This window comes from Phoxinus phoxinus (genome assembly GCF_949152265.1).
Source record: "Phoxinus phoxinus genome assembly, chromosome: 24".
Taxonomy (NCBI): Eukaryota; Metazoa; Chordata; class Actinopteri; order Cypriniformes; family Leuciscidae; genus Phoxinus; species Phoxinus phoxinus.
In genome coordinates this window covers 14,374,309-14,387,983 of record NC_136899.1, presented here as the reverse complement: position 1 = coordinate 14,387,983, position 13,675 = coordinate 14,374,309, and the positions used below count along the sequence as shown (strand labels likewise).

General features: G+C 38.7%; 1 protein-coding gene across 1 annotated transcript in view; it reads left to right on the top strand.

The window, feature by feature from the left end:
* The window catches only part of trpa1b (transient receptor potential cation channel, subfamily A, member 1b), a 174,593-nt gene that overhangs the window by 136,080 nt on the left and 24,838 nt on the right, over positions 1-13,675 (top strand). The window contains exons 6-11 of the mRNA XM_079601669.1: positions 3,630-3,748; positions 3,940-4,102; positions 11,297-11,472; positions 11,824-11,931; positions 12,026-12,134; positions 13,090-13,235. Coding sequence (XP_079457795.1) covers positions 3,653-3,748; positions 3,940-4,102; positions 11,297-11,472; positions 11,824-11,931; positions 12,026-12,134; positions 13,090-13,235 — 798 coding nt within the window. The 5' untranslated portion in view covers positions 3,630-3,652. The remainder of the gene's footprint in view (positions 1-3,629; positions 3,749-3,939; positions 4,103-11,296; positions 11,473-11,823; positions 11,932-12,025; positions 12,135-13,089; positions 13,236-13,675) is intronic.

Genomic DNA, 13,675 nt, shown 5'->3' with positions numbered 1-13,675 from the left:
TAAGAAGCATCTCAAGGTCCTGGAGTGGCCTAGCCAGTCTCCAGACCCGAACCAATAGAAAATCTTTGGAGGGAGCTGAAATCCGTATTGCCCAGCGACAGCCCCGAAACCTGAAGGATCTGGAGAAGGTCTGTATGGAGGAGTGGGCCAAAACTCCTGCTGCAGTGTGTGCAAACCTGGTCAAGAACTACAAGAAACATATGATCTCTGTAATCCCAAACAAAGGTTTCTGTACCAAATATTGCGTTCTGCTTTTCTGATGTATCAAATACTTATGTCATGCAATAAAATGCAAATGAATTACTTAAACATCATACAATGTGATTTTCTGGATTTTTGTTTATTCCATCACTCACAGTTGAAGAGTACCTATATGATAAAAATTACAGACTTCTGCATGCTTTGTAAGTGGGAAAACCTGCAAAATTGGCAGTGTATCAAATACTTGTTCAAATATCTTTGTTAAACGTGATATATATATATATATATAGGCTATATATATATATATATATATATATATATGGACGAGTCATCATGAGTCATCATCCTTTAAATATTATTTGTATATCTTTTCTTACTTTTCCTTTTAAATAATGCAAAGTTTTAACCAAAGACAAACCAAAAATCCATATTTGAAATATTTCAATAAACTGAGGGAAGCCACAAGCCACAAGTTTTGCTTTTGTTTCAAAAATCCTTTTATCAGTTCTGGGAAGCAATATTACATGTGAAACCACAGGCCATTGTCGGGACATTTACTTTTACATTTAGCAGCATTTGAAGTACTAAAGTCTCATGTGAAATTAGCATGGGCTTTAATGATAGCGTTAGATGACATTGCCTCTGAGTGAGAGCCTCTGTAACTGGATCTCCTTCAACCAACACAGTATATAACTCACTTCATACTGAGAGAGAGCAAGACCACAGCGCACAACTGCTCAGCAGACACATCATCTACTGTAGGTAGGAAAAAGTTCCTTCTCTTTATGTCATCTAATAAACAACCGTTTAAATAAGTAGTTTGTGATGTATGTGATATAATATATATGACTTTATTTATTTGAACTTATTGATTCAGGATTTAGTATTCAATTACAATTACAAATTATGCATTTTTTGTTCAATTTAAGTACAACACCAGTGCATGACTGGATACTAGTCTTATGCTAAATATGTGTTTAATTTTCACCTTTTGATTCCGTGACTTTCTTTTTTCAAATTATTTTATAATTTATTATGTTCTACTCTGGCTGGTACTATCTTTTGTTTCTCTTTTTTTTAAATGAAGAACTTTAACGAGTCTAGATAATGGGTACATCCTGGAGAACTACAATGTGTATTTCTCTGCAAATTCTTAGAAGGCTATAAAATAGATTTGATGGCAACAAAAACAATAGAAAACAATTTGCATCTCCGCACACCTGTTCGACGGGCTGTATTCCAAGAGCAGACTGTTGCGTTTACAGCCGCCCGGGTCTATCTCATTTAGCAGTGTTTGCTCACTGCTTGGCAACCATCTTTAGTGCTTCATCTTGAAAATGAAAAGACGTCCTGTATTCACGGTGTCTGCTGCAAATTACACAGACGGAAATCCATCAATTAGTGCACTTATCTGGCAGAGGATATAATGTGTTTTCCTTCAAAATGAGATGTTCTATTCCAAAGTTCCCGAATTGGGCCGTTTTCCAAGAATAATCTCACACAAAAGATGCACACTGCACTACCTGGATCTGAATTTAAAGCACGAGGATGTTGTCAGCTCAGCGTGTGTTCGGATCTTCAGTAATGTGACACCTCAGTCTGGGAGGCTCATGTGTGGACAACTGTAAACAGTAGTCGAAATGGAATAAAGCTTTTTCTGTAGGTCAATCAGACAGGCGGTTGTTTAGTGCATTTGATATTCCTACTTAACAACTTGGGTACACCCATCACTGACTGATTCTCAGTGTTACGGTTATCTTAGGTGAAACATGGCATCAGCTTATTCTTCATGTTAATTGTGACTGCTAACGCACTCACTTTTGTGATTACTCTCGTGCTGGAAAATCATTTTAGTAAATCGATTTTATTTGAATGGTCTATTTAAATAGCCAAAAACCTATTGTTACATCACGGCCACAAGCCATGACTTGCAACTTACTATTTAGATGTAGGTGGTATTTGGAGGAGGGACCACCTTATAAAGAGAATTTGATTAGACAAAATGAGTCAGTGCAGGATGAGTCATCAATAGTTTCGGTCTGAAAGGAAAAATACTACATTTTACATGCATACATCTGCAAAAAATGTATTTAGTCAAGGTTTAGCAGTATGCAAGCATATAGATGACCTCAAAGCTTTTGGTCTGAAAGGAAAAATACTACATTTTACATGCATTAATCAGCTAAAAATTAATTTAGTCTAGGTTTAGCAGTATGGAAGCATATAGATGACCTCAAAGCTAACACACATGGACTAAAAAAACAAAAGATGTGTGTTTTTGGTGTATATAAAGTTGGTTATTTTCTGGTTTGAACAAACATAAATGATACTATCTATGTACAAAATTTAAAGGTTTGTGGTCAGTAATAGTTTTTTAAAGTTTAAAAAAGTAAAAGTTTAAAAGTTAATATCAATTAAGCAAGGATGCATTTAATTGGGCAAGAATAAATTGGTTTAAATTGTAATAATATTTTCACAATACTACTGTTTTTATGGTGTTTTTCATCAAATAAATGCAGCCTATGTGAGCATAATAGACTTCTTGTTTTTGGTTTTGTGTTCATTATGTCCAGTTCTTGTTTGCCAGTGTTTCCTTTTCTAGTTTGTCTCTGTAGTCGCTGATTGAGTTATGCAGGTGTTCCTTGCTACGTTATCTCTGTGTGTATATTAGCCCTCGCTTCATTCAGTTATTTTCCGTGTCATCTGTACACAACATTTATTCTTGTGTTTTCTCCTGTGGTGTTATTAAAGAGTGTTATTAAAGTCTGTCATTATAGTATTCTTGTGCGCATCATTCATACAGTCCTTACAGACAAATCTTACAGACTTTAACCAACTTTAGTGAAGATTACCTCAAAGGTAACACACATGGACTAAAAGCCAAAATAATTATGTTTTCGATACAGTTATTGCATATAAAGTTGGTTGTTTTTGAGTTTTATTTGTTGAATTTAGTGTAAATGTATCTGGTTTTATGTGTTTTTTATGTCAGATAAATACTCTAAAAGCAAAAATAAATTGTATTATCAATAGTTATATATTGTAAAAATGTCATCACCTTAAATAGCTTCAAAGTAGTTCAGTGTTGTAATATAGGAACAACAACATTTTCAAATGGGTTGCTCAACTAGTTCAACTCTGCAACTAACACATTCTGTCATACTTGGGTCAAATGGTTGAGATTAGGCTCAGTTCTCTTTCACAATCTATTACTAAACAATCAATGTTTGTCTTTGATTGAATAAATCAATATTTATGGCAGTTTTTGTGGATTCAAGTTCAATGATGTGAGAATAAACTCTCAAGTCCGATCACATGCACTCAGTTTAACCTTGGACCTCATCACACAAAAGCATCCACTAAAAGAAAACACAATCAATGCCATTTTGAGGTTGTTATTAATATCACCGATTGAATTGTCTTTACAGGAGATCCTCACTAAGCTCACCAAATGCAGCTTGGCAAGGAGTGTGTGAGGCAAAACAGCTTCTACAAATGTGTGATAAATGAAGGGGAAACAGACCTGGATACTGCGGATGTGTTTGAGGTGCGTGTTGTTTGTCCTACATAGTGTTTTAGAGAGCTGAGAAAGGAGGGGAGCACAAATATTTACAAAAGATGATGCTATCAGCATGTGTGTTTGTTTCTTTATACAGTACAACCAGAAAAAAATACCAGGTAACTGTTGTGTTTCACCTTTCCTTGGCAAGATACTTTTATAATCTGTTCCTCTGCCAGTTGGCTTTCAAAGGGAAGGCTTCTGCGATCGACCACCTGATCCAGAAAAGTCCAGGACGCCTAAGCTTCAGGGATGAGAATGGAGCTAGCATACTGCACTATGCCTCAGCCGGAGGAAACCTGGACATAATTCGGCTCATTGTTTCTACTGTGGGTCCTGAGGGTAAGACTTACTCCTCGACATGGTTTTAAAGTCGCAGTGTAATGTGACAGGTCGTTACTTCCATATTGTGATGCACAAAAAAAGAAAGTAGGACTTGGACAAATTATTGATTTGGACAAACTTATCTATAAGATCTAATCAAAATGAAACATTTAAACCATGCATAAATACATTTTTACAATAGAGTGCTGCAATGATGATGTTTTTTTGTAGGCCAAAACATTGAAACAAGTTAACATTTTAGCATTTCCTGTTCCATCGTCCTGAAGTCGATGGATTTTTAAAAAAAAAGTTCTCGTTAAAAGTCATGCATGGTTGAAGTCATGCAACCTTTGTGTAGTTCGTTTATAGCCCACATTTCGACAAATTTTTGTTTATTTGTGAAGATTATCCTGACAAATCATAAACTTTTGTTGTTCACGAGCTTATAGGAAAATCCTATAGTTTTTTTTATTTATTAAGGCAGCCAGGGTAGTGCTAACCTCCAGGTTGGCCTACAGACGTATCTATAATATAAATAAGATGTAATCAAAATAACATTTTTATTTCATTCTGACTTGAGTGAGTACATTCTACACTATTAGCTGCTCTCTCCTCATCTGCTATTGGTTGGACAAACAGATAAGCCTAGCAAACTGCAAAATCTGTGACATTTTCACATGAAATTAAATTTGACAACCCAGAAATACAACTTACATTTTGTAGAAGATCATAAGACTACTTTAAGATCAATCTACAGCAAAAGGGAAGGAATAACTTCAAAGTTTAAGATCCAGTTCTAGGAATTTAGAGACTGGATCCGACTCTTGAGGCAGCAAATACGTCATCTTCATAATCTACATAAAATTAGATTTTAACCTTCATTATAAACAACATATTTTGAGAAATTACACTTGAGTCTATGCTTTGCACTAATTGCATTGTGTGTGTGTGTGTGTGTGTACATATATATATATATATGTACACACACACACACACACACACACACAATGCAATTAGTGCAAAGCATAGACTCAAGTGTAATTTCTCAAAATATGTTGTTTATTCACCTTGTTTATTCACCACAGTCTTTTGCTATTCAGATCACATCAGGTCAATGTGTCATTATGTTCTAATGATTATAAAACTATCACATAATCTCCTCAGGGATCACACACTTACGTCACTGGGCTGCTTATTGTGAACACTACTTCAATAAATCATTGACAAAACAGAGCCACCGGTTCACTCACTACAATGGCAAAAGACCAAATGATATTCAGAGTGCACATTTCTCTTCTTAATTACATCTATTGCACTGCAATATCCTGCCGAAATAAACAACTTTAACCAGCCCAAGGTGGTTAGCTGCTCTCCTAGCCTAAGATGTCTGGTCTGGTTTTAGACACTTGTTAGCTGGCTAGGATGGGAGATCAGCTGACCAACCAAATAAATAGTAATGATTTTTTTTCTAAAACCAGACCCAAACTCCCCCTGCAGCCAATTCTAAATATTAATTTCAACCACAGTGCTGATTGCCTACACAATGCTTGTGACGATGTCATAAGTTACCCCTGATTGCGCCCTGTGTTCGTTTGGTTTATTTTTTTTGCATAAATGTTTGTTTGTTTCTCATTGTTTAGTTATATATGAGTTTGGTAACTTTTTCTAGTTGAAGGTTCTCATTAGACAGATGACAAAAGACACCAAGAGTTTTATTTCTTTATTTAGAATTTACATAAACCATATTAGTTTATATCCCCATTTTCAAAACTTACCTTCTTGGTTTCTTGGCTGCAGCATGGTTTCCGGGGGTGGGGATTTAAGAGAAAGTGCAGCCTTCCTGTCCCTCATTTTATGCCATCCCAAGGAATTCTGGGTAGTGTATAGTCCATTTCCTAGTGTGAGCAGGGGGGTCATTTTTTCATTGTGTGTGTAATTTTGTTTATTTATGTATTATATGTGTATATATTATTTCAATTCTTTATTATCATGAAATGGTTGAACCTTTCAGTATAAATAATCAATTTTGTCTGTTCGAGTCAGTTCTGGCGAGGGACCTCCATGAGGAGGGTCACCTTTAGTGTCTTTGTTATTTTTGATTAGTTATTCTTTTTCTGAAGTCAATACAATTTTTAATGGACTGCAAGCAGTGTCTCCTGCCTTTGCTTTGGTCATGTCCCTACATTATGGTGGCAGCGGTGGGATAATACAGAAGAGGAGCATTGCTGTGTGAAATCTGTATGGAGACACTAGCGCAAGTGGACCCTGGAGAAGATGGGGGGTGCAATGGTGCTAGTGGAGGTGCTGTTGAGCTGATGCCCTCTCAGAGTTCTTCTAAGGACATTGGTGAGCTCAAGGATATGTTCCAGAAAACTCTGGTGGATCAACAAGAAAGAAAAATTTGTCAAGAACAAGAAAATGCACGACAAGAAACAAGATGGAGGTCCTTGCAACATCAGTTTTGATTACTGCAGGGAGAAGTGACTCATCATACCTCGCTGAGAAATCCACCGCCTGGGGAGAGTGAGGGCCCAGACACTTCTTCCAGAAATTCAGATGGAGTTTGACATTCAACTGCTGTGGGTCCATTAAAAGAGCCAAAGATGCAACAGCTCCGTGAGATGGATGACATGAAGCATTATCTGACTAACTTTAAGCGAACTGCTACCGTGTGCAGATGGCCTCCAGAGGATTGGGCCATTCAACTAGTTCCTCTACTCTACTGGCAAGGCCCGTGCTGCCTATGTAGCTAGTATGGATGTGGACGAAGACAGCGAGAATGGGGAGGTGAAAGAGGCAATACTGAAGAAATATTCTATCAATACTGAGACTGTGATGAGGTTCAAGGGGTTTTGGGCAGGAAGAAGACGGAGTCAGCGTGACTGAGACTCGTACTTTATTTTAATCAACTTAAACAAAATAAACAAAAGGTGCGCACACAGCGCTTTCACCGTAGCCTCGCTACAGCACTTTCCATACATGCACAGGATCACTCTTTCCACTTAGATGCACACTCTTTCCACTGCCGGGGCAAAACTCTTTCCACTCTGAAGAACCTGCGCTGTGTACGAGTCCTCAGTCCCTCTCTCTTCCCGCACTCTCCGTTGTAGCGGCTTATAAGCGGTCTCTCCACGCCAATTACTGCAACAAGACACAGGTGTTCGTCATTTGCACTTGACCTACTTACGTATCGCTCGCCTCCTTTCTCTCTCTCCCGTTACAGACCGCGCTGAACCACGCCCCCCTCGCCACAGAGACCTATCGACAGCGGTTTCGTTCCATGGACATTCTGATGGAGGAAACTCCTAAGGAATTGTATGTTCGGTCAAAGGATTTATTTTACAAGTGGGTGAAACCTGCAGAAAAGACAATGCAGCAGTTTGCAGAGACTATCCTCTTGGAACAGTTTTTTGAGAATGTTGTGTCCTGAACTACAAACCTGGATTAAGGAGCATGATCCATCTTCTGCTGAGGAGGCCGCCAAGCTGGCGGATGTCTTTGTGACAGCTAAGCGAAGGACTGGGCTTTGGAGTTTTGCTTATTGGAAGACCGCAAAGGACAAGACTTCCTTTCGCAAGACAACCTCAAGGGGGTAAGAGTATGGGTGAGAGACTGGTGAAACAAACAGAAACATCTAGCTGAACTACAGTTGGGACCTATTAAGTGTTTTAGTTGTGGCCAGATAGGCCATTGTCATGATTCTGCCATCTAGTCCTTGTCTTTCTTTAAGTCTTGAGGCAGGATCATGACAGACCCATGTTTTATGTGCAAACACATGGCCTTGTTGGGCCATGTGCTTGTGTTGTCTCGTCATCTAGCCCCGCCCTCCTTGTTTCCTCGTTTTGTCATTATTGCTTTACCTGTGTCACCTGTTGTTATCATTAGTCTCGTCATTATTGCTTTACCTGTGTCACCTGTTTTGTTATCATTAGTCTCCCTATTTAATCCCCTTGTGTTTGCTGTCCTGTGTCGGTTCATTGTTAATCCATGTCAAGTTTGTGAGTAACCTTGTTGAGCTATTTCTGGAATCAGTTGTTTGTCTTCTAGTATTTTGTCAGTATCTTTGTCTAGTTAGTCACCCTTCCTTACCTCTGTTTTACCCCCTCGTGGGTTTTTGTTTTCCCTGTTATTTGTAAAATAAACCTTGTGTGTTTTCCATACTGTCTGCAATTGGGTTCATCCTTCCACACCGTGACAGCCATAAGAAACCAATGTGTCCAAACCTAAATAAAAAGCTTAACAATGTCTGTTATGTTCCACGGATGATGATACCTGAACCTAGCATTACTCCAATGCCCAGTGATGTCACAGTTCCTATAGAACTGAATGGTAAAAATGTTATAGCTTTGATAGACACAGGATGCACCCAAACCTTGGTAGAAATTTATCTTGTTTCTAAATGTTCTAGTGATTGCCCTGGTATGGTTAAATGTATCCATGGTGAAGAACGGTCTTATCCGACCACTGAAGTGTATTTAAGGGTGAATGAGCAATCCTACCTAATGAAAGTGGGGCTAGCGCCAAAACTGCCATATCCTGTGATCATTGGTCATGATTGTCCTGTGTTAATTGACTTATTGCAGCCAAGTAGTACCTGTAATGTGGTGTTAACTTGTGCAAAGTCTAGACCGAGCCAGGAGGTGAATGAGACAAGCTCCTTGAAATGCCTTCCTTTTTTAAGATTGCGATATTTTCAACCCATCCAGTGAAACCTGTGAAGTCTAAAGGAGAGAAGAGGTTAGACTATTTTCAAGGAACTGTAGTGCAAGTCACAGAATGGAAAGGTTCACAAAATGTTTATTTGGAGTGGGAGATCCCTGCCAATATGTCTGAACTGCTGAAAACTGATTCTGAAATCGGTCCCATCTATTCTAGAATGATAGAACATGCACAGCAAGTCAGAGAGAGATTGTCTTCAAAGGTTCTACTTTTTCTTTAGAGAATGAACTTCTGTATTGTAAGACCCGAAACTGGCAACAAATGGTTCTTCCCATAAGTGTACGCAAAATTGTGTTAAAAATTGGGCATTCTATCCCCTGGGCTGGTCATTTGGGCTGTCGTAAAATGTATCGAATCAGTAAACACTTTTCTGGTCAGGGATGACCAAAGATATAGCTGAGTTTTGTAAGAATTGTCCAGAATTCCAATCCCTCGAGGTCATCCAAAAGCTCCTTTGATGCCTTTGCCTGTAATAGAGATTCCTTTCCAAAGTCTAGGTATGGATATTGTGGGCCCGTTAGATGAGTAAAGCAGGTAACAAATACATGCTGGTAATTTGTGACTATGCAAGTTGATATCTTGAGGTTTTCCCTTTGAATAACATTAAGGCCAAATCTATAGCCTTTTGTTTGGTGCAGTGTTTTTCTAGAGTGGGTTTTCTCCAGGAGATCCTGACTGACAGAGGGACCAATTTCACTTAAAAGCTACTGCAACAGGTTTATCAATTGTTGGGTATAAGAGGTTTGAAGACCACACCTTACCATCCCGAAACCGATGGTCTTGTAGAAAGATTAGTTAGCAGTGGAACACTTACAAGAAGCACAGGGTAGGCAGACAGGTTGGTATGATAGGAAGACAAGGCAGTGGTTCTTTGTAGGTCAGCAGGTTTTAGTCATGCTTCCAACAGAAGATAACAAGTTGTTGGGTAAATGGCAGGGTCCGTTCAAGGTTACTAACAAGTTAGGACCTACAACTTATGAAATTGCCACTCCTAGTTGGTCATGTTCTCATAGAACATTGTATATTAATCTCTTGAAGGAATGGTTTCCACAGAAAGAGTCTGCGAGTGCAAATTTGATTCGGTTGGTGGAAGAAGAGAAGCTAGAAGAGCAGTATCTATTGGCGAGTCAGGAAACCTCCTCAGTTAATCTTGAGCACTTATCAGGGGAGCAGAAATGACTAATTCAAGAGTTATGTGATCCAGAACTGTCCATGGTTGTACCCCTCTCATTCGGCATCAAATTATGTAGAAACCTAATGCTCAAGTGAAAAGAATGAGTTATAGTATTCCAGAAAAGATAATGTCAGCTTTTACTGAGGAGGTTAGGTTAATTTTTGCTACTTAAATTCCATGTCCAAATTTGACTCCTTTCCAATGCCCCATATTGAGGAGCTTATTGAGAAATTAGGAAAAGCCAAATTTATCAGTAAAATAGACTTATGTATGGGGTACTAGCAGGTGCCTTTGGTTCCTGAATCCCGAGAAATTACTGCTTTTCGCACCCCTAGAAGTCCTTTGCATTTCCGAGGCCTTCCTCTTAGGCTGCATGGGGCTCCCCCTACCTTTCAGACGTTAATGAATACTGTTTTTAGGATTTCGGCGAATTTACAGCTGCTTGATGATGTTGTGATATTCAGTGACAGCTGGAAGATGCATCTTCATCTTGCAACAGTGTTCAGTGATTTAAGGATGCTCAATCAAGTGTTCTATAGCCAAAAATGAGACTGAGTATTTGGGCAATGTATTAGGCAATGGTATTATTAAACCCCAGATCCAGAAGATACAAGCTATTCAGACCTGCCAACTTCCAAGTACAAAAAAAGCAGGTCAGATATTTTTTAGGTCTAGCGGGGTGGTATCGGATGTTTATACCTCCGTGAGGAGGGTCCTTTAGTGTCTTTGTTTATGTTATTTTTGATTTATTCTTTTTCTGAAGTCAATACAATTTTTAATTGACTGCAAGCAGTGTCTCCTGCCTTTTGCTCTGGTCGTGTCCACACAATGCTAAAATAAATACTAACCCCTAACTAAACTCTATCCTTAACCTTAGTATATTGTTAGTAGCTCACCCTGAAGTACACTCTCCCTCACCTCAATTCAGTCTCGCTAGAAACGTTTAAAACATTTATTTAGACCATTAAATTAAGAAAGTAGAAAATGTGTACGATAGTTTCTTGTTTCAATTTTAGTCTTGACAAGGTTAGGTTTCTGAGATGCGTACAATAAAAGTGTAGTACAATAAAATCTTAATTGAAATACATGTGCACATTTTTATTCATGAGTTCTCAATTTATTGCCTTCAACCCTTCACATCATTATATTAATCAATAATTGAAACAGTTTCTATTATTTGGTAGAAGTCATTATTCGTGCCTTTCCAAATAAGGTATTTTGACTCATCGCTATGACACACTACTCTGAACGCTTACTGAATGTCCTACTATCCTGAACGTCGCAACCATAGCATATATTGAGTGTTTTTTGCTTTGTAGAGCTGAATGTACAGGATGAGCAGGGCAGAACTCCTCTGCACTGGGTTGTGGAGAAGGATCAACAGCAGAGCTGTGAATTACTGTTAGAGCTGGGTGCTGACCCCAACATCCTCAACAGTGCCCTGGTGGGCCCTCTACATCTGGCTGTCACTAAAAGATACAATCATCTGGTAGAGGTCAGTCACACACATGCTGCTGCTAATCCTGTTTGGGTTACTGTTTGAGTTACTGTCAGGGTAAAGAGCAGCAGTAGCATCATCTTGAATATTTTGTCATTATGTGCATCAGACTGTATCAAATGTTTGGAATAATTAATGTATACATGTATACTAATGTTGAATCACAGTCATACTGATTTTCTGGCTTGTGAGATATTAATAATTAGATAGTATAGGGACAGCTCAGTTGGAAAAATAAGGGTGTCTTCTGTGTAGAATCTGCTTCCTGTTGGGCTGTAATTTTGGAGTAATTATACTGATTGAGTGCCTTGCAGATAATTATGATAATTTTGCTCATGTCTGGCATAGGCCCTTCTGTCCTGTGACAGAACAGATGTCAATCTGGAAGGGGATCTGGGAAACACCCCTGTGATGCTGGCCTGCAGCAATAATAATTGCCATGCTCTTCATTCTCTTGTGAGTACAAAGGGCATTATAAGTCAAGTGTGACATACAGAATCTAGAATCTCACATATTGTGTAATAAAAGGGATTTTGATCTTTCCTTACAGGCCAAACATGGCGCCAAGATGTGTCTTCAGAACAAGCTGGGTCACTATGCCATCCATACAGTTGCTTTTGCAGGTGCCAAAGAGGCCATGGAGCTGGTTTTGAAAATTGGTAAGCAAGTTTAATATTCTCATTGCACCAATTCACCATGACGAATCCACTCCCAACATATTCACTTCAATTCAAGCTGTTTATACAGGCACTGTGATTTAGCACAATGCATGGGTGGTCTTCTGTTCCGGTGATGATGTGTTCAAGACATACTGTAAATATCTGTTTTTATTTCGGTCCAATATTTTCAGATGCTGAAATGCAAAACAGTTAAAACAGATAGAAGGGTCAACGAGTCAAACGTGACTGGCAACCTTCAGTGCTATGATATTTATTTGCTAGCATGGCGCATGGTAACCAAACAAAGCAGTCATGCTTTCATTGTGATTGAGCTTTGTGATAACTAAGGGATAGTTAATGAGAAAACTAAAATTTAGTCATCCTTTTCTCACCCTCATGCCATTCCAAACCTGTATTACTTTTTGTTTATCCTATAAAAATGAATGTAGATTAATTAATTCATGTAAATAATGTAGACCACTGGTCAATCTTTTTCATGTATTAACAATTAATGGTGACTGGTGCATCAAAAAAACATGTAAAAAGGGGACTGCCGCTTCAAAAAGATGCAAAAGTAAAAAGGGGCCCGTTCGCCTCATGCACTATATTCCAAGTTTTAGGAATTGTATGTCTACAGAAGTCTTGAAATATGGAGCATGAGTTGGATGAAACCCTTTTATAATAACATTATGGTGCTTTGTCATTGTGAAGCTCCAGACCCCATTCACGTCATTATATTGAAAAGAATGGCGAAGATATTCTTAAGAAATTACCTTTTGTGATCTGCAGGAGAAAGTGGAGGTTTGGAATTACATGAGGGTCAGCAAATGATGACAACTAAATGTTGTCATTTTTTTTTTAAATGCCTCTGCGTATTTTTTCATCTGCATGAACTGTCAAATATGAAAAAATTAAGCTGAACATTTCATCTCCTCTATTTCTCATCCTCATGAAGGAGAAGAGCTGGGCCTTTCCACTTCAGTGCACATTAATTATTTGGATAAGACCAAAAGCACCCCCCTCCATCTAGCTGTACGTGGGGGTAACATTGAGGTGATCAAACTTTGCATCATTAAAGGAGCCAGAGTGGATCAGCAACAGGTAACTGCTGTTTCAAGAGGTATACAATGTCTCAGTTAGGATTGTAACCCTGGAAACAAGATGCTACGTCAAAATGTTGAAGCTATGGGCATGCTTCTGCATTACCTGCATCTGAAGCACATGTGAAATCACTTCAATCTCATTGGTGAAACATAGTCTGATTTAACCCTAATGATGTGAAATGGTTTGCCCTCTCAGGGAAATCCCCTTGGTCTTGAATCACCAATGCAATGGTCTCATGTTTATAAGGCCCATCATGTTGGACACAACTGCCATGAGCCCTAACAGTCCCTGAAATCGTTTTACCGTGACAGCCTAGCCTAGCCTGATCTATCCTACGGCTGAGAGAATCGACTTGATACAAGCAGGAGACAGACCCTAACCCTATGCCTGCATTGTAGTCGAATCCCATATAACTCCTAGAAATTGTTTTTCTGTAA